Source organism: Lynx rufus, unplaced genomic scaffold (assembly GCF_022079265.1).
Source record: "Lynx rufus isolate CCGP_SWC_20201006 ecotype Redwood Valley unplaced genomic scaffold, mLynRuf1.p SCAF_15, whole genome shotgun sequence".
Lineage (NCBI taxonomy): Eukaryota > Metazoa > Chordata > Mammalia > Carnivora > Felidae > Lynx > Lynx rufus.
In genome coordinates, this window is record NW_025814829.1 from 49,519,630 (window position 1) to 49,545,373 (window position 25,744).

Here is a 25,744-nt window from a genome sequence, read left to right on the forward strand (position 1 = left end):
ATGATGTACAGGACACAAACTGGCAACTTCTCTGTTGTGTGGCACACTGTAGGCATTTAAAAGCTATTTAATGAACAGGTGAATGAATGAATGAATGAATGAATGAATGAATGCAAAAACAAAAAGATAAAAATTTACCAAACAAATACACTTTGGGAAAATAATGAAAAGAAATTCTCCCAGGCTTGCAGGATATTGTTTTTTGTTTTTTGTTTACTTTTTTAATGTTTATTTACTTTTGAGAGAGACAGAGACAGAGTGGGAGTGGGAGAGGGGCAGAGAGAGAGGGAGACACAGAATCTGAAGCAGGATCCAGGCTCTCAGCTCAGCACAGAGCCCAACATGGGGCTCGAACCCACGAACCGTGAGATGATGACCTGAGCCTAAGTCGGATGCTTAACTGAATGAGCCACTCAGGCACTCCAGGATATTGTTAATATTAAACTAACACGATCACTTTAAAAGTACTTAATGTGAATTTAGCTCACTTTGCAAAATAAACACCTTCAGTTAGTACAAAACCATCTTGTAAATCAGCAGAGTAGCTCAGTGATGGTCTACTGTATGCCATTCACGCAACAGAACCACCGATTTCTTAAATTTGTGGACCATGTCATTCAGTGAGATAACTCATTGTGCCCTGCTGGACTAGTGGCTGCTGAAGTGAATGTTTCACAGAAAGAAGAGTGCAGGCTGTGGCAGTAGGGAAGACTGAGCATGACACATGGAGGAGGAGAAGGCCAAGAAAATGATTTCCAGACTATTACGACTCACCCAACAAACGCAAATGCAGGGGACATCTGTGACCTACAGTTTCCATTGTTAGAAGCTCAAGGGGAAACAATGAGAGTGGGAAGAGGTAGGTAAACAGTAATTATTAGTTGACTACAGTCATGGGTATGATATAAAATATGTCTACTCATTTTCTTACAATAAAAATCACATCTCCTTCTCTCAGATTTAAACAGATATTAACAACTACACAGTGTATCTTTTAGTCTTCTTAACCTCAATTATTTCAAGACAACCCATTTTTTAAAAACTGGGAGTACGATGGGGCATAAAAAGAAAGAGAAGTCCCAAAATGAAGGAACTTGTCTCCCTTCCATCCATCCTCTTTAAGCAAACATCATAGTCTAAGGTCAGATAACTATAATTTCTGGCTAGGAAATGAGGCTGAGAAAAGCCTCAATGCCTTCTTCTAAAATGGAATAGAGACAAAGAGACCTAAAGAATTGGAAAATAATTGGCAAATTATTGACAACTCAAAAGTCGTCTTAACCTCACGATCAAGAATGGAATTTTATTGAAATATATATTTCTTCATTTCCTTTCAGGAGAAATATAATACCTTTAACTTAGTCATTTCCTTCCTAAATGGAAACATATGTAGCATTAAAGGGCAGCCATCTACCTGTGAAGAAATAAAATTTAAGTCAGGTTTGCTTAGAATAGCTTTTTGACTTCTCTCAAAATTTTGAGAGTTGAACTAAAATTGCTGTGGACTTCATAATGGAAGATACATAACTGAAAACTAGAACTTCTAAGTCTATTAATCAATGTGTAGCCAATATTTAAGCTAAGAAAAAAGGACAACAAAAGAAAAACGGTAAAAATGGTTTTAGAGTGTTGTCAGCAAAAATAAGAAGAAACAGGGCGGGGGCGGGGGGAGGGGAGGGGAGAAAAATGAAAACCCAGTAATTCACAGTGGGATCCCAATACCCAAGCATAAAATGAAGACAGTTAAATTTCTTGAGTTATACAAATATTTAAAAGAGCAGTGATCTGGAAAACACAACCAAACCAGATTTAAAGTAGGTCTGAATGAAAGTGCACAAATGACCGTTTTCCTCCCTCATAAATAAGGTTTATAAGAATCCTGAAAGAGAGCCATTTGACCTCTCCATGAAATAGATTACAAATGTGAGAATATGTGTACTAAGTCTTGTCGTAATATATGTATAGAGTCTCTACATGTCTATCCATTTAACAAGAATGTTATTCTACCTACAACCATTAGGAGTTCATTTATTTATTACATTGTGTCCAACATTCATGGAATAATAACTCAAAGCACCCCCCAGAAAAACAAACCCTTTAATCCCTTCTATGCCAGTGATCCTCAAACTTCTTAGAAAAACCAACATCCCCACTGTCCAATACCCTAATATATTCTAATGTATTTTTGATAGTTATATTTTCCAGAATTAACATTGGATGCTTGATAACTGTGACAGTCCAAGGGGTCAATGGGACTTCCTGGGCTTATCAAGAAATCAAAGAAGACCCCAGCTGCAAGGGTTGAGTGGATATGCTCTGCTGTTACAGAGATTTCACTTGGATGTTTTTTTTCTCTATATATTTATGCCTGGAAAGTAAGTGAGTTACGCAACAACAAAATTAAATGTTATTAGAATCTCAAACTCTGACAGTCTATGAAAATCCTGAGATACACATATATCAAATTATGACATCGTACACCTTAAACTTACACAATGTTATATGTCAATTATATCTAAATAAATCTGGAAAGAAAATATCCCTGGGCTCTTCAAATACCAGAGCCAAATACGCTGGTGTCTGAGCTAGATGCCCTGGCAGCAGGAAAATACCCGTCAGCAGTGAATGAGTGCCTGTTATGTTCAAAGCACTGCACTTAGACCTGTCTAAAGACTCTATGACCAAACATTTAGACAATTTAAAAAATAATAATAGGTAATACCTAAAAAAAGAGCCTATTAAAGGGAAGAAGGAAAGGTAGTTAGGAAAAGAAAAGACCAGTGAAAGAATTAGATGAAACTGTTATGAATGTTTCCCAAAGTGTTTATCAAAGACCAACAGCTTACAGAAGAACTTGACAATAGTTCTTTAAAATGCATCCCACTGCTTTGCTCCAGACCTACTGAATCAAAACTTCTAAGGAAGTTTCCAGAAATCCTTAGGAATCTTATGCACATTAAAATTTAAAAATAGCTATATTCAAGGGACTTTCAACTATGAATCTGCACTTTATATGGTAACCTGCATTTTATAAGGAAGGCAATAGGGAACCAGCAATGGAGCAGAACGAGGTCAAAGCTGTAGTTAAGAAAGAATGTTTTCAGAACCACATTTGTTTTTACATGAGGTTAACTTGTTACAATGAAAAAAAAAATAAACATTTAATCCTCTGCAAAAACAGACTATCTTATTGTAAAATATCAATTCAAATCAAATTCAGATATTTAAATATAAAATGAATGAGACATAGCTTTAAAATATTTTCAATGTTGTTATTCAAAAAAATACTTGAGTGTATCAGTCTAATTTATGAAGCGAGAAAACAGGTCCTGAGGCACTGTACGTATAGCAGGACTCAAAGTCTAAGTAATCTGTAGAATCCTTCAAAAAGCTCACCTGTGAGAAGGTGACATTTCTCTCTAGAATGAACTATTCCCTGACTCTTGTGGTAGGAGGCAATACCCTTTGGCTCAGTTCCACCTAGACTCACAGTGCTGTTCGAGTGGCCCTGGAGAGGGGCCTCAGGGTAGAGCCCTCACTTAGAACATGGGGATCTGTGCCTGCTGCTTCTCAGGCCTGCTGCCTGAACTTTGTGTCTCCACCTCATCCTGTTAGTCATCTGGTGTCTCAGAAACAAGTTCTCTGGCTTCTGTTACTGAACATCTTTATTAAAATGGACACTTAAAGCAATTCCAAGTTCCCCCAAAAAACTGAATAGTAATAATTCTCTAATAAATTATAAGTCATATGCAATTTTTGAAACACAGACATGTTACATTGTGCAGTAAATGTAATACAAAGGTGGCAAATCAAATTTTGATGAATTAGGAATATATTTGACATGCATGAAAGGAGGAAATACCAAGGAAATCTTTCACAAAAGAATATTTCTGTAATTTGAACAATTAACTTTAATTTAACCATTTTGAAAGTTCTAATTTGTAGTATCTTTCTTTCTTATACCAATGTCATTGAAATAAAGGAGTATGAAGCAATATAATGGCATTTAGAGAAGCATTTTAACATAAAAAAGTTCTCCAGATGACAAAACCACTTATCCTTAACCATGACCTACAGGCTTTACTTTTGTAAATCCTTAACAGTAACTTTTAATGCAAAGAGTGACGGATTCTACTGTCTTAAAAACCCACCCCTCCTGAAGGAAGTATATCAAACTCCAAATGGATCATTTCTCTTTTTTAAGTAATTTTTTAATGTTTATTTATTTTTTGAGAGAGAGAGCCTGAGTGGAGGAGGGGCAGAGAGAGAGAGGGACAGAGAATCCCAAGCAGGTTACACACTCAGCGCAGAGCCCAATACAGGGTTTGATTTCACGACCCTGAGATCATGACCTGAGCCTAAATCAAGAGTCAGACGCTTAACCAACTGAGCCACCCAGATACCCCCAAGTGGATCATTTCTTAAAGCAGTGACGGGGCGCCTGGGTGGCGCAGTCGGTTAAGCGTCCGACTTCAGCCAGGTCACGATCTTGCGGTCTGTGAGTTCGAGCCCCGCGTCAGGCTCTGGGCTGATGGCTCAGAGCCTGGAGCCTGTTTCCGATTCTGTGTCTCCCTCTCTCTCTGCCCCTCCCCCCGTTCATGCTCTGTCTCTCTCTGTCCCAAAAATAAATAAAACGTTGAAAAAAAAAAAAAAGCAGTGACACTTTCAACACACTCAGCAGACCATCAAAAATATTATATTCAGACACATTTGTTTTCTCAGTTTGACATGTCATTAAACCAGTGAACAGCAAGACTCATTATTGAAAAGAAAGAAACCAGTGGCATGCTGGTAAATGTTTAACAATAGCTGGCATCCTAAGGAGGAAAAAGTCTTGATTCATAGCATTTGCCAATTTCCGTAGTGTAAGTACTCCTACCATGACCAACTTCAGGTTACTATCATGATGTCACCGAATACAGAAATGAAAAGAGAGTTGCATAATCAGATCTCAGGAGCTGGCAAAAGTCAGTTTCAGCATGGCACTGGAAATGTCCACAGGCATTGAAAACTGTTCCCTTGTCTTAGCAAGACCCCCTACCTACTCGCTTGCCCTTGACACCCCAGTCCTTACCCAACACTTCATCAGTGCTTTGTCCAGCTCTTGTCCTCCCAAGCCAAACCTTCAGAAATCCCTCTCTCTAAATCCAAACTATCAAGACCTTATCATTTAAAAATGTTATCTTTGTTACTAAAACAGAGATGGTAGTTTTTTCTCACCTTCCTCACAACACTGTGTGATATCTTAGAATGCTCTCCTGTACTAAGTACTAAATTTCCCAAAACAAATTACACAGAATAAGGCTTAGGGTCTGTAACTAACTTTTTGGCTTTGTTTAGCAACTAATATGTAGCAGGTGGAGACAAGCAGTCAAATGTTAGTAAATGAGCATCATGTTGCATGATGTAAATGATAATTATGAGTTAATCAAATAATTTATGTATTTAGTATTCACATATTTATGCTTCCTTACATAAAAAATAGCCCAATACAAAAATAAAGTGTATCCTGTAATTATAAAGGAAGCGGCTCAAGGGGCACCTAGCTGGCTCAGTTGGTAGAGCATGTGACTCTTGATCTGGGGGTCATGAGTTCTAGCCCCATGTTGAGCATACAGTTTACTTAATAAAAAATAAAGCAAACAGTTCAAGTTTCCTATTTTTAAAATGCAATATTATTAGTGTCAGAAAGACATTAGTAACAATCCCTACTCCTACCAACAGTGTGGCCTCTGACAAATCGCTTAACTTTGCTGGGACTCTTTTTCTAAAATGGGAATCATAGGGGCGCCTGGGTGGCTCAGTTGGTTGAGCGTCCGACTTCAGCTCAGGTCATGATCTCACAGTTCGTGGGTTCGAGCCCCATGTCGGGCTCTGTGCTGACAGCTCAGAGCCTGGAGCCTGCTTTGGATTCTGTGTCTCCTCTCTCTACCCCTCCCCTGCTAATGCTCTGTCTTTCTCTGTCTCAAAAAACAAATAAACATTAAATAATAATAATAAAAAAAAATAAAATGGGAATCATAACATCTATCTCAGAAGATTCTTACATGATAATAACTAACGCTCAAAACATGGCAACCACTAAGTGTTATAGCTTTCTAAATAGTAACTGTCTAGGGTTTAGCTACACTTTTATAATAGTTTCTTAGAATTACAGCAGGAAAATCTCTGCATTAGAATAGGAAGTATCCACATGATTTTGAATACCCCCTGTGTGCTCTGATATCCCATGCCTCAGGACCCAGTGCAACCACAGCCTCAGGTCTACCTCTCCCAGGCTCATACTGCCCACAGCTGCTGTCTCTGAACCCCTGAGTCTAAGACACATTCCTTTGTAAAAAAGCCAGGCTAGCAGTCCTCCTTAATTGGAAACAGAGATGAAAATGCATCACTGGGTTTTTAAGAGTTTCAAAGCCTAGTAGAAAAAAATCAAAAGAGACAGAAAAAGAGTTACTCAATTGATTTTGATTTTTTTTTTAACGTTTATTTATTTTTGAGACAGAGAGAGACAGAGCATGAACAGGGGAGGGTCAGAGAGAGAAAGACACGGAATCTGAAATAGGCTCCAGGCCCTGAGCTGTCAGCACAGAGCCCAACGCAGGGCTCGAACTCATGGACCACGAGATCATGACCTGAGCAAAAGTCGGACACTTAACCAACTAAGCCACCCAGGTGCCCCATTTACTCAATTGATTTTATGCTGACCAGTACAGATTTCATTTGATAACCTGACGATAGATATATGTTTATATAAATAAATGTAAATAACCTAAGATAAATTGGTGAAATTACTTTAATAGTACCATAAAAGAATAAGTTACTATAATCAAATGTATCTTAGGAATGCAAGAATCTTAAATGCTTAAATAAGAAATCTATAAATGAACATATCAAAGAGTTTTTTAAATGATTATATCAATAAATGCCAAAATGTCACTCATTAAAATTATATATCTACCTATTAGGTTTTAAAATATTTTTAAAACTAGGAATAAGGGGCCTCTGGATGGCCCAGTTGGTTGAGCATCTGACTCTTGATTTCAGCTCAGGTCATGATCTCTCACAGTTTATGAGATCGAGCCCCATGCCGGCTCTGCACTAAAGTGCTGAGCCTGCTTGGGATTCTCTCTCTCTCTCTCTCTCTCTCTCTCTCTCTCTCTGCCCTTCTCAAAATAAATAAATAAACATTTTTAAACGTTAGGAATAAAATAGTTCTTTACCAGGAAAAACAAATAGTAAATAGTATATGCATAATTTAACACAAGACACACACCACTGGGAGCAAAACATGGTTCTGGAGTTCCTGGTTAATGTGGTCAGACATTAAAGAGAAATAGCAGACATATTAACAGAAATGAGAACAAAAAATGATCATTATTAGCAAATATCTTATCTCCTTTTGGAAAAAATAAAGTCATCACACGAGGAATCTCACAACTCTACCACTACAAGTACAGACTTACTACTAGTTTCTCCCATAGTTTCTTCTTCCCATGTGGTTGCAATAGAAAAGGTATCCCTTCATCCTCCTCATGAGTAAAAGAATTATCTCAACCCAGTAACCAATACCTGAGTCACTCTATTATTTCATTGTCTTACATTCAGAGGCACCTACTTGAAGGCCCGAATCCTACTATCATGCTCCTTCAAGGCACCGGGCTCACAAGACCCTACCCAAGCAACTGTTTCAGCAATGCTGTCTCTCTTTACCCCATTTTCTCCCCATTACCTCCTCTCTCCACTCCAGCCCTACTGGCATCCTTGTTAAACTTCAACCACACAAGTAGCTCCTATCTTAGAATCTTCTAACTTCCCTCTGCCTACATAAACGTCGGCATGGATTGAATGCTCACTTTCTTCATCATCTAACATTCTATGGCGTTGAGTTTTTTTTATTTTGTTTTGTTTTGTTTTTCGGGTGGTTGTTGGTTTCTCCCCAACTAGAATGTAAGCTCCATGTTGCCAGGGTTATTTGCCTGATAGACAGGAGTCATTCAATAAGCACTGAATGAATGAATGAATGAATGAATGAATGAATGAAACTATCAAGATAAAGTAGTATTTATGGGGGCACCTGGGTGGCTCAGTCAGTTAAGCATCCCACTCTTGATTTGGGCTCAGGTCATGACCTCATGGTTTGTGAGACCGAGCCCTGCACTGGGCTCTGTGCTGACAGAATGGAGCCCGCTTGGGATTCCCTCTCTCCCTCTCTCTGTCCCTTCCCTGCTCATACACATTCTCTTTCTCTCTCTCAAAAATAAATCAACTTAAAAAAACAGTAAGTAATATTTATGGAACTGATCCCAATTAGGAGCCAAAGGCACAAGTAAATTACAGCAGTGACATCTATCCCAGCTTGCTTCTTTCAGCCATTGTTAGCCCCCATCAACCCAAGCCTATAGTCATACGTGGGATTCCCCTATGAACAATTCACTTAGAGTGGAAAAAAAAAATAAGCAGAGTTCTTAGCTGGCATCAGCTAGAATATAGTGTTGCAAAATAAAAACCTCAATTTGGGGTTCATGAATGATTGTGAAAACAGCAGGTTTTCCCTAAGGGAAGAATTTCTAGTCTACTTTGCATGAAAAGAGAGGTGGTGTGTGAAGTATGATCCTCACTAACTAATGACAGAATGGTCAGGGGCTTAGAAGTGACAAGATTGGGAGACTGTTAACAAAAAGGTATAAGGAAAAAGCATGTGAGGTACCTTCTCAAAAAAGCTCAACATGTAAGTACTCACCCAAAAATCCCCAGTGCAAAGGAGATTATCTATTTTCTCAGCTACCTCAGAATTTGCATGGTAAGCATTTATTGAAAAAAATTAAGAAATTCTATATATAACTAAATAACTATATATATAACTATATCTATAGATATAGGTATATAGATATAGTTATATAGATCTATATATAACTATACATCTACATATCTATATAACTATATATAACTATATATCATATATATATAACTAAAATACACAAGAGAATCAATTAAAAATATTTAATGTCAGGGCACCTGGGTGACTCAGTCCATTAAGCCACTGACTCTTGGTTTAGGCTCAGGTCACGATCTCATGGTTCATGAGTTTGAGCCCCACCTCAGGCTCTGCGCTGATGGCATGGAGACTGCTTGGAATTCTCTCTCTCCTTTTCTTTCTCTGCCCCTCCCCTACTCTCTCTCTCCTCTCTTTCAAAATAAATAAATAAAATTAAAAAAATACTTTAATGTCAAATGTAGAGTAAAATGGTTAATTTAAAAATTAAAAGTAAAAATAGCAGCGTTAACATAATCTGCAATGAGAGATTAGAAAATATAATGTAGGGGCATTTGAGCGGCTCAGTCAGTTAAGTGTCTTGACTGTAGCTCAGGTCATGATCTCACAGTTTGTGAGTTCAAGCCCCATATCAGGCTCCACACACTGACAATATGGAACCTGCTTGGGATTCTCTCTCTCCCTCTCTCTCTCTGCCCCTCCCCAGCATGCAGACTCTCTTTCTCTCTCTCTCTCAAAATAAATAAATAAATAAATATTTAAAAAAAGAAAAGAAAAGAAAATGGGGGGGAACCCTACTCAAATGACAAGAACAAAATGAACTAAATATGAATACCCTAACTAGAAATGCACGGATGCTATATAAAGATAATCAAGAATTTTACTAAGGAAAAAGAATATTTGAGCAAATGAAAGGATATAGCATGATCTCTGGGCTAGAAAAAAAGTGAATATTTTAAAGATATCAATTATTCTTTATGAATCTATAGGTTTAAAATAATTTTAGTGGCAATAGCTTTGTCTTTATAAAATTATCCTAAATTTTGCCAAATAGAAAAGAGCCCCTAAATAAAAATAGGTAATGGCAGAAGACTACAAACATGACAGATGGATATTAAAGCAAATTATAAATCCACAAAAGTAAAACACTGTGTTATTGGCACAATAAAACAGAAAAGATCTTCATAAATAGATTGCAGTAGGAATGTGATAGAAGATAAAGGAGACTGAAAAAATAGTTCAGTATACATGAAAATAAATTTCAGATAAAAAGAGAACTAAATGTTAAAGATAATTTTACATACGAAAAGGAATAAAAGTGTGCTAAGTATTTACTTTTTGTGAAAGATACATGTATAGATTTTACAACCATAAAGAGTAAAACTTCAATACGTCAAAAATTTTATAACAGAATTTAAATCACCAGAAGAACAGGGACTTTGTCCTAGTTACTGCCATATCTCAGAGCTTAGAATAGTGGCTGATGTATTGTAGATTTGTAAGTAACTTACTTTTATCAAATGATAGCATGTAAGTCCATTCCTTTGGATCAAACTTAGTACAGACTTTTTTTATATTAAAAAGTGGTTAAAAATATCTACAATCTCTACCCCCAAAAAAGTCATCTGGGATTTTTATAGGGATCGCATCAAGTCAGTAGGTCAGCTTGGGAAGCACGGCTATCTCAACATTGCTAAGTCTTCCAATGAATGAACACGGGATGCTTGTCCAATTATTTAGATATTCTACAGTCTCTTTCAACAATGTTCCATAGCTTTGAGAGTACAAATTTCACACTTCCTTTGTTAAATTTATTCCTAAGAGTGTATTATTTTTGATGCCATTATAAATGAAATCATTCTCTTAATTTCATGTTTTGAATGTGCATGACAAGTTTATAGAAATACAATTGATTTTTGTACATTGATCTTGTATCCTGCAACCATGCTGAACTCGTTTACTAGTTCTAATAGTTTTTTGGTGGAGTCTTTAGGAATTTCTACATATTTTATCATATCCTCTATGAATAGAGATCATTCTACTCTTTCCTTTCCAATATGGATGGGGTTTTTTTCTTTCTTTCTCATGCCCAACTGCCCTAGCTAGAACCTCCAGCACAATGCTGAACTGAAGTGGCAAGAGTAGATATCTCTGCCTTGTTCCTAATCTTAAAAGGAAAGCACGCAGTCTTTCACCATTAAATATGATGTTAGCTGTGGGCTTTATAGTCTATGACCTTTATCAGGTTAAGGAAGTTCTCTTCTATTACTATTTTGTTGAGTGTTTTTATAATGATGGGATGTTGGACTTTTTCAAATGCCTTTTCTGAATCTGTTGAGATGATCCTGTGATTTCCTGTTTTTAATTCTACTGATATGATACATTACATTAATTGCTTTTTAGATGTTAAACCAATCTTACATTGCTGAGATAAAACAAGCTGATTCTACAATTCATACAGAATTTCAAGGGACCCAGGGTAGCCAAAACAATCTTGAAAAAGAACAAAACAGGACTCACATTTCTCAATTTTAAAACTTACTACAAAACAAGGGTAATTATGACAGTGCAATACTGGCACAAATATAGAAATACAGATCCGTTGAATTGAATTGAGAGTCCCAAAATAAACATATGTTTATGGCCAACTGATTTTTGATAAGAGTGTCAAAACCATACAAATGATGCTAGGACAAACTGGCTATTCGCATGCAAAAAATGAAGTTGAACCCTTTCCTCATACCATATATAAAAATTAAGTCAAAATGGATCAAAGACCTAAATGTTAGAGGAAAACTATAAAATTCTTAGAAGAAAACATAGGGGTAAAACTTCATAACTTTGGTTTTTGCAATTTATGAGGTGTGGTTTTTATGAGTACTTTCAAAGAAATTGGTAAGAAAGAAGTAAAATCCTCAAGAAGAAATAGGGAAAGATAAAAATGCCAATTCATAAAAAAATATAAACACCAAATAACACACAAAAAATCTAACATCACCAGTTGCTAAGAAATAAGAATGAAAACAAAGCTCATTTACCTACCAAATTATCATGGTGTTAAGGAGTGGGGGAAGCATAGCACATTAGACGTAGATATAGATACACATACACTTGTACATATGAATACAGATATTAGATGGATGTTGAATTGTTACTTAAGAAAATTCCCAAACACACACACTTGTGGAAGAAAGTAAACCAGTAAAGTATTAGTAGTTAAACTGTATTATAAAATTATATAAATAAAAATTATATATGTATATATATATATAATTACATATACATTATTTTCTTGGCATAAAAAATAGTAGGTGTTTTAAAAGCCTACACACAAATAGATTTTCCTTGTGATGTAATGAAAGGAATTAAAGGAACAATGAAGAAGAGAGCATTTGGAGAGAAATGCAGGCCACTACCCAGAGCAGAGGGTTCACAAAAACATTTCTGTTGCTACAACCCAACACCCAGGAATGGAGGCAACAGGTACGACAGCAATGTGCTCACTCATGTGGCAAACATCCTTATTTATTACCTGCTTTGGAAGTAACAAGCTGCAGCACAAGAGGCCGTCTGGTTACAATGCCCGACCCTCGAGGGAGAAAGTCCCTAAAAAAAAAAAAAAAAAAAAAAAAAAGAGAGAGAGAGAGAGAGAAAGAAAGAAAGAAAAGAAATAATAGATTAAGGCATTTTACATAATTCTGATTACCTACAAATTTATAAGTCAAGTTCCACAGTAATTCCCCTAATTCCCAACCTGTCAATGCATCACATGTCCAAAGAATGCTAGGCCCACTTTATAAAAGAATCATGTGCAATGTAAAAAAAAGGAAGGGGGGAAGGCCCCTTATATTGAATATTAATCCAGGTGTATTATCATAATGACCTCACTAGAATATGTCACTCATTCATTTAGCTGTAATCAATAAAAGTTTACATTAAATTACTTTGTATTTTCATTTCACATTCATTTTCAGAGAGTCAGTATTTATAAAAACATGTGATACAGAAAACTCCTTTTGGTAATTAAAAAATTCAGTGAGCCACCTGGGTGGCTCAGTCACAGAAGTGTCTGACTCTTGATCTCAGCTCAGGTAATGACCTCACAGTTCATGAGATAGACCCTCACCTTGGGCTCTACACTAACAGCTGGGAGTCTGTTTGGGATTATCTTTCTCTCAGTGCCTCATTCACTCTCACTCTCACCTGCACAGGCGTGTACAACACACTTTGTCTCTCTCTCAAAACAAATAAATTTTTAAAAAAGATCAATATTAGCACCATCAAACACTGACCATTATTAGAGGTAAGAAAGGCATTTTAGACCATGCCTTGTAAATATCCTGAAATTTTTTCCAATAAAAGGTCACACATAAAATGCAGGATTAAGTAGAGATACATATTGTGTATGTAGAAATTAACAGCAGAAAAAACGCTGAAGCTTGAGGTTTTTTGTTCTCGTCCCTGATAGGTGAGAGTTTATTTAAAATGGGAGTTTTTTAACAAATAATAATTGTGTTTTAAGTGCATGTTAATATACACTAGACCAATAAAAAAATGCAGCTAAGAAAGTATTTTATAATTACATCTGCAATGCCACATAAACCAGTACTGATTGTGCAATGTCAAATTCATTAATATACCTATAACACAGCTTTTAAATGCATTTAGTTTTTTTAATGTTTATTTATTTTTGAGAGAGAGCAAGACAAAGTGGGAGCGGGGGAGGGGCAGAGAGAGCAGGACACATGGAATCTGAAACAGGCTCCAGGCTCTGAGTCATCAGCACAGAGCCAGACGCAGGGCTCGAGCCCACAGACTGGGAGATCATGACCTAAGCCAAAGTTGGACGCACCAACTGAGCCACCCAGGCACCCCTAAACGCATTTAGAATGCCTCACAACTTCTGGAAGATTCATCATTTTAAAAGTCACAAAATTCCATTCAAAATAAACTTCTGACTCAATGGCAATGTTTCTCAAAAATGGTTCCAGGACCACCAGAAAGCGTTATATATCCACAGATGCCCAGGATTCATCCTACATCTACAGATTCAGAATGCCCAGGGGAAGATGTGCAGTATCTGCACTTTTTTTTTTAATGTTTATCGATTTTGTTGAGAGAGAGAGAGCAAGCAGGGGAAGGGCAGAGAGAAAAAGGGAGAGACAGGATCCCAAGCAGGTTTTACAGCTGTCAGCACAGAGCCAGACACAGGGCTCAAACCCATGAACCATGAGATCATGACCTGAGCCAAAACCAAGAGTCTAACGCTTAACCAACTGAGCCACCCAGGTGCCCCTGCAGTATCTGTACTCTTAACAAACTCCAGGGGTTTCTGATGTCCACCATGGTTTGAGAAACACTGACTTCAAGTCAGGATACATTACTCAACAATTCAGTGGGTGATAATAGCATAGGTCATACTATGAGTTTTGTAGAAAATCTGGCAGAACAGAGCTTCAACACAGTGGGATTTCAAGGAACAACAGCTTATAAAAATGGCAAAGTCCAGTGAGAATGCTACAGAACCCAAGACTTTAGCTCTACTGATCCTTTAGAATAGAGAGTTGCAGAGATAAAATTAAAATTTCCCCTACTACACATAATTTATTTTGCAAATGCTCATGTAAAGTCTAACAGAGGAAATGACACTGAACAGCCTCTTAACTAAATTAAAGCTTTACTCCTTGATTCCAAGGACTGTTTAATTTGGAATACCATACGTGACTAAAATAAATAATAGTGAAATTACAAACTTGTATTGATCCTGAAAATGGCAATCTGAAATAAATAATATTATTTATTCATTAAAAAAAATCACTGAGAAACTAAAACGTGCTGGGGAGATGCTGTGGGCATCACCCTACACTAGTTTCACACCAGAAGTTTGAAATCTAATGGGAAGATAAAGACATGCACATAGAAGACCATTAAAGAAGGGAACAGATTAACTACACTGGAGTTCAGAAAAGAGAGACCAATAATCTCTAAATACGTATAATGAAATACCCTTTTAATATTCTCCAGGAACTATATTAGAATATTTTCTAGTTTTTATGGTTTCAATAATCACTTAAAATTTAATCAGAACAAGGACAGCATCTACTCTGTGTCTAAAACCAAAACCTAGAAAAAAGAAGTTAACTTGAGAATCAATATGGATAAAGGGAAAACAAAACAAAAGTCCATAGCACAGAGTGGGAGGGAATCTGTTTGAGCTATTAGGACTCTGAATGAGATTTTAGGATGTATAAACAGATGATGCCAAAGACAAATAAATATTCACATCTTAAATGCCTGAATAATGCCATTTAATGAATCAATAAAATATTTTCTTAAAAAATAAAAAGAGGTAAAGAAGAAGGGGGAAAAGGAAAATGGAAGAAAGAAGTTTAGTTACTTAATACCTTCGTGCTGAGATCTGTTTCAACTCATGTTTATGGCCATCCATTTATAATGTAGATTTAGTAACAATCCCTTTGAAACATTATTAAAGCAAAATATAATGTATCAAATATTTTAAATAACAATTACCACGTGTTTGACTGAAAAGTAAGCCCACAGATACATCTAACATTTTTCTCTACTTTTTTTATTAAACAAACAGAACTTTACATGAAAAGTAATAAATGGAGGGGCGCCTGGGTGGCTCAGTCGGTTAAGCATCCGACTTCGGCTCAGGTCATGATCTCGCAGTTTGTGAGTTTGGGCCCCGTGTCAGGCTCTGTGCTGACAGCTCGGAGCCTGGAGCCTGCTTCAGATTCTGTGTCTCCCTCTGTCTCTGACCCTCCACCCGTTCATGCTCTGTCTCTCCCTGTCTCAAAAATAAACGTTAAAAAAAATGTTTTTTTAAGTAATAAATGGATTCAGGTATCCAACCTCCCTTCTTACTAACTCATACTTACTGGCCCCCTTCCATCCTACCTCCGATACGTATATTCTCACCAAAAATCAAAAGATTTGGTAACCAAATCCTGCTATTTGGAAGTCTCTCTGGACCTCACAAGAGTATCTAAGTGCAACAAAGCACTGGAGAGAAATTTCTCTCTTCTGACGACTACGTGACTGATCTGGCATCCTGAAAATCCATGTCATTCTGATGATCCAGCAGCATGAAGACCATATGCCCAGCACACTGCTGCTGTGAAAAGCTGAGGGGTGAGCTCTCAAATGAAACCCAGAGAGCCTGGCTTTGAGCCCCAGTTCTGCCAATGAATGCACAAAATTCTCTTTAAACCTTAACTTCTTTTGCTACTAAACTGAGACAACCCTATGGATCAAATGAAATGCAACATATGACAACTTTTTTTTAAATTTTTTATGTTTATTTTTGAGACAGAGAGAAACAGAGCATGAACAGGGAGGGTCAGAGAGAGAGGGAGACACAGAATCCGAAGCAGGCTCCAGGCTGTGAGCTGTCAGCACAGAGCCCGACGCGGGGCTCAAACTCCCCAACCGTGAGATTGTGACCTGAGCCGAAGTCGGATGCTTAACCGACTGAGCCACCCCGCACCCCCAATATAGCAACTTTTTAAAAACCAAACCACTATAGAAAAAAGTAGTACTATTACCATTATTGTTGCTATAATATAGCCACAGCATGTTTTCCCTGATGTTGCCGTATTCTCTCATCTCAAATAAATAAATACATAAAAAGCCTCCACACATAATATTTTAACATTCATGAATGGAAGTTAAAGATGAAGAGCCACAGACCCCACTTGAACTGTACCCTTGGTGTTGACTAGCTGCACTGGTTCAGAAAGCTCAGTTCCTTATAGCTGCCTCCAGCAGGGAGTCAAGACACTGATACAAACAATTATGAATAATTCATTAGCCATTGCATGCAACCATCCACTTGAATTTTACTATTTTCTATGCAATAGGTTGGTTCTCCTGTATGTATACCTTATGGGAAAATTACTTTGCTAAATTAATGCAGAAAAAAATGACTTGCTTTTAGTTACTGTGGATTTAAACTATAATTTCTATTTATGGTCATGTATATAAAAATATAAAATTTGCACGCCATGTTTCTCCAACGTGAACTTTCAAGGTAAAAAATAAGAAGAGTAATCTGAAGGGGTGCTTGGGTAGCTCAGTCATTAAGTCTGCAACTTGGGCTCCCGTCATGGTCTCCTGGTTGGTGAGTTCAAGCCCCACATAGGACCACCTGCTGTCATCACAGAGCCTACTTCAGGTCCTATGTCTCCCTCTCTCTCTGCCCCTCCCCCGTTCTCTCTCTCAAAAAGTAAATAAACATAAAAAAAAGAGTAATCTGAAGACTAAGTGCCATTTAACTAACTCACTCTATTGACTGAATGTCTTATTTATGTACTTATGGTTGGATTGTACAGATTTTAAGGCAGGAAGAGCACTTCCCTCTCGATGCCACATATCAGCTACAACTCAAATGCCTTCCTTCTCTCTCAACCCACCTTAATAAAGCATTAATCTGCACGGTCTTAATAGCTGCTCTTCAGACAATAAATCGATGCTCTTTCATGGTTTCCTGACTTCTGCACAAAAAGTAAAGAACAATTCCCACTCTATGGTCTAAGAACCATCTTGATAATATTTCTTATTGGCTCTTCCAGAAACTTAGTTTACCAAGAAATATTGTTATTGGACCACTACGAAATGACTGACCTTTGGAAGCCTAAAAAAAGGAGAGCAGACTTGCTGTATCAACCAAGCTAAAAGAAGTTTCCCCATTAGCAACAAAAAGTAAATATAGAGAAGTTTTTCTTTAAGACAGATGTTGAGGGGCGCCTGGGTGGCTCAGTCGGTTGAGCGTCCGACTTCAGCTCAGGTCACGATCTCACGGTTCATGAGTTCGAGCCCCGCGTCGGGCTCTGGGCTGATGGCTCAGAGCCCGGAGCCTGCTTCTGATTCTGTGTCTCCCTCTCTCTCTGCCCCTCCCCCATTCATGCTCTGTCTCTCTCTGTCTCAAAAATAAATAAACATTAAAAAAAAAAAGATAGATGTTGAAATGATCATTAACCAGATGATTTACTTAATAAATACGTTTAACATCTGCCCAGACTGAAGACACGAGGCATAACTTATACTCTCCAAGAAGTTAATTCATATAGCTGATTCATTCAAAGATAAATAAGTTTAGTCTTAGAAGAGAATAGCATGCAAATGATACAACAAACACGACAGGTATATGATTAATTAAGCTCCACACAAGGTGAGATATTGACATAGATCAGGCAATAATCTATTCTGCTTGGAGGAAACGATTTCAGAGAGGCACAAGGTAGGAGGCACTCACAGGGGATGTACAGAGACATGGAAGAGCAAAGTAACACAGAATATCAAGGAACTGTAAATATTAAAGAGAGATCACAATGAGGTAGAAAAGAGTCCGAAGAAGAAGGCAGGACCAGACCTCAGAGGCCTCCACTTGTATATATTTTTTTTCTTCTTCTAAGGCACTAAAGAGTTTTAACTGATCAGATTGGCATTTCAGAAAAATCCCTGGGGGACTATATAGACAATGTTGAAAAAAAGAAAAAGACAGGGAGACCAGTCACTAGCTTGTCCAGGTCACTGAGGATGAAGATAATAAAAGTTAACCTCAGAGCAGTAATGGCAAGAGACAGAAGACAACAGAGAGAACGGACAATAGGCAGGACGTAACGATCATTTTGATGTGGAATGACGTGAGATGGAGGAGTTAGAATAAATCTCACAGTTCTGGTTCGGTTAGCTGGCTGAATAGTGGTGCCATTAACCAGAACAGGAAATACAGTAAGGTCCAATTATAGCTGTTATTTATATAGTATTTATCATGTGCCAAGCACCATTCTCATTTGATCCTCAGGTAGATGCTATTGTTATTCTCACTTCACAGATGAGGAAGCTGAGACAGAGAAAGGTCACATAATTTTCTCAGGGTCACAAAGCTACTAAGTGACAGATCTAGAACTCCAACCTAGAGAATCTAGTTCTGTGCTAATGTGACCATTAGACTACACTACACTGTAAAGGAATGGGGAAGAAGATAAGGGAATATATTTGTACATACTGATCCACAGATGTCTGGAGAATATCAAAATGGAGACAACTACTCAGTTAGACTGAGCAACTGGACCTCAGAATAAAAATCCTGTCTAGAGATAATAATCTGACAGAAATCCATGGGGCAGGTAGTTAAATCCAAGAGAAAACACAAATAGGAATGGAATGAGAAGAGTGATGAATATGGACTAAGGAAAATACCAATATTTAATGGACACTGAAAGAAACAGAACTGACAGATTAAGAAGGGATCTACAGAGAGGCAAGCCAAATACTATAAATCAAAGGTATCCCTAAAGTCACACTAGCCTCTTAGTTACCTCCACCTAGATGTCTCATACTCAAGCTCTACAACTCATTATCGTCTACCCAACATGCTTTTCCTCCTTCATTCCCAATCATATTCCAAATCATCAGTATCCACATATGTTAGCCAAGCGAAGTACATGGAAAGCATCCATCCTTCATTTTCCTCTGTCTTCGTGCTCTTAATTGGTCACCAAGTCCTGCTGATTCTACCGTCTTAGTATCTCTTAAATGCAAAAAAGCTCTCTTCTCTATTTCAATAACCACTTCAGGTACCACCAATGCTCATATATGCTACTACAATAATCTCCCAATTAATTTCTCTGCACCCAAATTGAGCATACTCTAACCCAATCTAAACCAATCAACAATGACATGTCCCATCACATCATTTCCAACTCTAAATCATTCAATCATTCTCCATTGTCTTTAACATGAAATTCAAACCATCAACAAAGCAGATAAAAAGTCGTGTTCTTTTGTGGAAGTCTCCATATGCACCTGCAATCTGGGGCTCAGTGCATCGGCACACTCCATATTCGCCTCCTGGGATGCCCATCTCCCACTTTTCCCTCTAGCCAACTTCTACTTGATCTTCAACACTCACCTCCATATCATTTTCCCTTAGAAGCCCTCCTTGAAATCTCCCACGCATACCTCTATCTAAGCTCTTAACATACACATGTTACACTGGTCTATTTACATGTCTGCTCCCTCACGCCTGTGTTCTTTCCAATGCCTCCTTCAGTGCCCAAGCATTAAATATTTCTAATACTTTCTACCTACCCATTAAGGAAGATTTCCAATAGCCCCATATATTCATATCATGGAGGGAAAACACTGTCCTATCTGATTCCACAACCAGCAGATAGCTAAGTGGCATTTTACATGTACAGAAAGAACAGATAAGAAAACTCTCAATTTATAATTTATTGAGGTCATTTAAGTTAACATTTTTATTATGAACATTTAAGGTCCAACAATACTGGGGCACTGGGTGGCTCGGTTGGCTAAGTGTCTGACTTCAGCTCAGGTCATGATATCATGGTTCATAAGTTTGAGCCCTGAGTCGGGCTTTGTGCCGACAGCTTGGAGCCTGGAGCCTGCTTTAGATTCTGTGTCTCCCTCTCCCTCTGCCCCTCCCTCCCTCGTGTTCTCTCTCTCTCTCTCAAAAATAAACATTTAAAAAAATTTTTTTTGGGGCGCCTGGGTGGCGCAGTCGGTTAAGTGTCCGACTTCAGCCAGGTCACGATCTCGCGGTCCGTGAGTTCGAGCCCCGCGTCGGGCTCTGGGCTGATGGCTCAGAGCCTGGAGCCTGTTTCCGATTCTGTGTCTCCCTCTCTCTCTGCCCCTCCCCCGTTCATGCTCTGTCTCTCTCTGTCCCAAAAATAAATAAACGTTGAAAAAAAATTAAAAAAAAAAAAAAAATTTTTTTTTAAGATCCAACAGTATTTCCCCAAGTAAAAAATACAAAATACCAGATGGGCCAATATTACTGACCACCTAAAGACACAGAATAGAATTTGAAGGAAACAATTTTTTAAAAAAACTCCCAGAGCCAATACACTTTTAAAAATTATTCCTTAAGGGGTGCCTGGGTGGCTCAGTCAGTTAAGCATCCGACTTTGCCTCTGGTCATGATCTCATAGCTCATGAGGTTGAGCCCCATGTCAGGCTCTGTGCTGACAGCTCAAAGCCTGCTTCAGATCCTGTGTTTCCTTCTCCCTCTGCCCCTCCCCCACTCACCATCTCTCAAAAGTGAATAAACATTTAAAAAAAATTTTTTTAATTATTTCTTAAAAACAGGCATGCCTCTTCCAAAAACCTTATCTTCAAAATATAATTTTATGTGTTCCAAAATAATCCCTGAAGGATAACTATCTTGAAGTCCTTTAAAATGATAAAACTCAAAGTCAATTAGAGGGAAAAGAAGGAAAGAGAGGCGAAGAGGGAAAGGACAGATAGAGAAAGACACAGTGTGAGAAAATCAGACAGGTCCCTGCCAAATATTGCCCACCTCCTGCCCCAAGAAGCACTGAGGTCATGTATTCCACATGCTGAACACAATGGTGCTGTTAAAATCCCTGTGTGCTTCTATGCCTAATCCCGGAGCTTTGCCAACCATTACAATGCTACTTTAACTGTTGAAGGAAATAATTTTGCCATAATCTACAGATTTAATTGGAAATTTTCCAAAGAAGTTGTCTTTTTTTCCCCTAAATTCTTAGCACAGTATGAATATTAGCATTTACAGATTTGTAAAAGATCACATTTTTCTGTTATTAGTCACTATATAATTTGAGGTATTCAATAAATACCACCATCATTTTGTTTGAAAAACATAGTTACAAATCCATATGCGGGAAACACTGTTTTTATTTTTTTTACTACCATTTATGGAATTTTTTTTATATATATATATGAAATTTATTGACAAATTGGTTTCCATACAACACCCAGTGCTCATCCCAAAAGGTGCCCTCCTCAATACCCATCACCCACCCTCCCCTCCCTCCCACCCCCCATCAACCCTCAGTTTGTTCTCAGTTTTTAACAGTCTCTTATGCTTTGGCTCTCTCCCACTCTAACCTCTTTTTTTTTTTTTCCTTCCCTCCCCCATGGGTTCCTGTTAAGTTTCTCAGGATCCACATAAGAGTGAAACCATATGGTATCTGTCTTTCTCTGTATGGCTTATTTCACTTAGCATTACACTCTCCAGTTCCATCCACGTTGCTACAAAAGGCCATATTTCATTTTTTCTCATTGCCACGTAGTATTCCATTGTGTATATATACCACAATTTCTTCATCCTTTCATCAGTTGATGGACATTTAGGCTCTTTCCATAATTTGGCTATTGTTGACAGTGCTGCTATGAACATTGGGGTACAAGTGCCCCTATGCATCAGTACTCCTGTATCCCTTGGATAAATTCCTAGCAGTGCTATTGCTGGGTCATAGGGTAGGTCTATTTTTAATTTTCTGAGGAACCTCCACACTGCTTTCTAGAGCGGCTGCACCAATTTGCATTCCCACCAACAGTGCAAGAGGGTTCCCGTTTCTCCACATCCTCTCCAGCATCTATAGTCTCCTGATTTGTTCATTTTGGCCACTCTGACTGGCGTGAGGTGATACCTGTGTGTGGTTTTGATTTGTATTTCCCTGATAAGGAGCGATGCTGAACATCTTTTCATGTGCCTGTTGGCCATCTGGATGTCTTCTTTAGAGAAGTGTCTATTCATGTTTTCTGCCCATTTCTTCACTGGATTATTTGTTTTTCGGGTGTGGAGTTTGGTGAGCTCTTTATAGATTTTAGATACTAGCCCTTTGTCCGATATGTCATTTGCAAATATCTTTTCCCATTCCGTTGGTTGCCTTTTAGTTTTGTTGGTTGTTTCCTTTGCTGTGCAGAAGCTTTTTATCTTCATAAGGTCCCAGTAATTCACTTTTGCTTTTAATTCCCTTGCCTTTGGCGATGTGTCGAGTAAGAGATTGCTACGGCTGAGGTCAGAGAGGTCTTTTCCTGCTTTCTCCTCTAAGGTTTTGATGGTTTCCTGTCTCACATTTAGGTCCTTTATCCACTTTGAGTTTATTTTTGTAAATGGTGTGAGAAAGTGGTCTAGTTTCAACCTTCTGCATGTTGCTGTCCAGTTCTCCCAGCACCATTTGTTAAAGAGGCTGTCTTTTTTCCATTGGATGTTCTTTCCTGCTTTGTCAAAGATGAGTTGGCCATACATTTGTGGGTCTAGTTCTGGGGTTTCTATTCTATTCCATTGGTCTGTGTGTCTGTTTTTGTGCCAATACCATGCTGTCTTGATGATGACAGCTTTGTATTAGAGGCTAAAGTCTGGGATTGTGATGCCTCCTGCTTTGGTCTTCTTCTTCAAAATTCCTTTGGCTATTCGGGGCCTTTTGTGGTTCCATATGAATTTTAGGATTGCTTGTTCTAGTTTCGAGAAGAATGCTGGTGCAATTTTGATTGGGATTGCATTGAATGTGTAGATAGCTTTGGGTAGTATTGACATTTTGACAATATTTATTTTTCCAATCCATGAGCAGGGAACGTCTTTCCACTTCTTTAAATCTTCTTCAATTACCTTCATAAGCTTTCTATAGTTTTCAGCATACAGATCCTTTACATCTTTGGTTAGATTTATTCCTAGGTATTTTATGCTTCTTGGTGCAATTGTGAATGGGATCAGTTTCTTTATTTGTCTTTCTGTTGCTTCATTGTTAGTGTATAAGAATGCAACTGATTTCTGTACATTGATTTTGTATCCTGCAACTTTGCTGAATTCATGTATCAGTTCTAGCAGACTTTTGGTGGAGTCTATCGGATTTTCCATGTATAATATCATGTCATCTGCAAAAAGCGAAAGCTTGACTTCATCTTTGCCAATTTTGATGCCTTTGATTTCCTTTTGTTGTCTGATTGCTGATGCTAGAACTTCCAGCACTATGTTAAACAACAGCGGTGAGAGGGGACATCCCTGTCGTGTTCCTGATCTCAGGGAAAAAGCTCTCAGTTTTTCCCCGTTGAGGATGATGTTAGCTGTGGGCTTTTCATAAATGGCTTTTATGATGTTTAAGTATGTTCCTTCTATCCCGACTTTCTCAAGGGTTTTTATTAAGAAAGGGTGCTGGATTTTGTCAAAGGCCTTTTCTGCATCGATTGACAGGATCATATGGTTCTTCTCTTTTTTTCTGTTAATGTGATGTATCACGTTGATTGATTTGCGAATGTTGAACCAGCCCTGCATCCCAGGAATGAATCCCACTTGATCATGGTGAATAATTCTTTTTATATGCTGTTGAATTCGATTTGCTAGTATCTTATTGAGAATTTTTGCATCCATATTCATCAGGGATATTGGCCTGTAGTTCTCTTTTTTTCCTGGGTCTCTGTCTGGTTTAGGAATCAAAGTAATACTGGCTTCATAGAATGAGTCTGGAAGTTTTCCTTCCCTTTCTATTTCTTGGAATAGCTTGAGAAGGATAGGTATTATCTCTGCTTTAAACGTCTGGTAGAACTCCCCTGGGAAGCCATCTGGTCCTGGACTCTTATTTGTTGGGAGAGTTTTGATAACCGATTCAATTTCTTCGCTGGTTATGGGTCTGTTTAAGCTTTCTATATCCTCCTGATTGAGTTTTGGAAGAGTGTGGGTGTTCAGGAATTTGTCCATTTCTTCCAGGTTGTCCAATTTGTTGGCATATAATTTTTCATAGTATTCCCTGATAATTGTTTGTATCTCTGAGGGATTGGTTGTAATAATTCCATTTTCATTCATGATTGTATCTATTTGGGTCATCTCCCTTTTCTTTTTGAGAAGCCTGGCTAGAGGTTTGTCAATTTTGTTTATTTTTTCAAAAAACCAACTCTTGGTTTCACTGATCTGCTCTACAGTTTTTTCAGATTCTATACTGTTTATTTCTGCTCTGATCTTTATTATTTCTCTTCTTCTGCTGGGTTTAGGCTGCCTTTGCTGCTCTGCTTCTATTTCCTTTAGGTGTGCTGTTAGATTTTGTATTTGGGATTTTTCTTGTTTCTTGAGATAGGCCTGGATTGCAATGTATTTTCCTCTCAGGACTGCCTTCGCTGCGTCCCAAAGCGTTTGGATTGTTGTATTTTCATTTTCGTTTGTTTCCATATATGTTTTGATTTCTTCTCTAATTGCCTGGTTGACCCACTCATTCGTTAGTAGGGTGTTCTTTAACCTCCATGCTTTTGGAGGTTTTCCAGACTTTTTCCTGTGGTTGATTTCAAGCTTCATAGCATTGTGGTCTGAAAGTATGCATGGTATAATTTCAATTCTTGTAAACTTATGAAGGGCTGTTTTGTGACCCAGTATATGATCTATCTTGGAGAATGTTCCATGTGCACTCGAGAAGAAAGTATATTCTGTTGCTTTGGGATGCAGAGTTCTAAATAGATCTGTCAAGTCCATCTGATCCAATGTCTCATTCAGGGCCCTTGTTTCTTTATTGACCGTGTGTCTAGATGATCTATCCATTTCTGTAAGTGGGGTGTTAAAGTCCCCAGCAATTACCACATTCTTATCAATAAGGTTGCTTATGTTTATGAGTAATTGTTTTATATATTTGGGGGCTCCAGTATTCGGCCCATAGACATTTATAATTGTTAGCTCTTCCTGATGGATAGACCCTGTAACTATTATATAATGTCCTTCTTCATCTCTTGTTACAGCCTTTAATTTAAAGTCTAGTTTGTCTGATATAAGTATGGCTACTCCAGCTTTCTTTTGGCTTCCAGTAGCATGATAAATAGTTCTCCATCCCCTCACTCTGAATCTAAAGGTGTCCTCAGGTCTAAAATGAGTCTCTTGTAGACAGCCAATAGATGGGTCTTGTTTTTTTATCCATTCTGATACCCTATGTCTTTTGGTTGGCGCATTTAATCCATTTACATTCAGTGTTATTATAGAAAGATACGGGTTTAGAGTCATTGTGATGTCTGTATGTTTTATGCTTGTAGTGATGTCTCTGGTACTTTGTCTCACAGGGTCCCCCTTAGGATCTCTTGTAGGGCTGGTTTAGTGGTGACAAATTCCTTCAGTTTTTGTTTGTTTGGGAAGACCTTTATCTCTCCTTCTATTCTAAATGACAGACTTGCTGGATAAAG

General features: G+C 37.9%; 1 protein-coding gene across 4 annotated transcripts in view; it reads right to left on the reverse strand.

Moving 5' to 3' along the window:
* The window catches only part of DNM3 (dynamin 3), a 559,767-nt gene that overhangs the window by 449,973 nt on the left and 84,050 nt on the right, over positions 1-25,744 (reverse strand). For all 4 annotated transcript variants that reach the window (XM_047077325.1, XM_047077324.1, XM_047077323.1 and 1 more), the window contains exon 2: positions 12,306-12,379. In XM_047077325.1, coding sequence (XP_046933281.1) covers positions 12,306-12,379 — 74 coding nt within the window. The remainder of the gene's footprint in view (positions 1-12,305; positions 12,380-25,744) is intronic.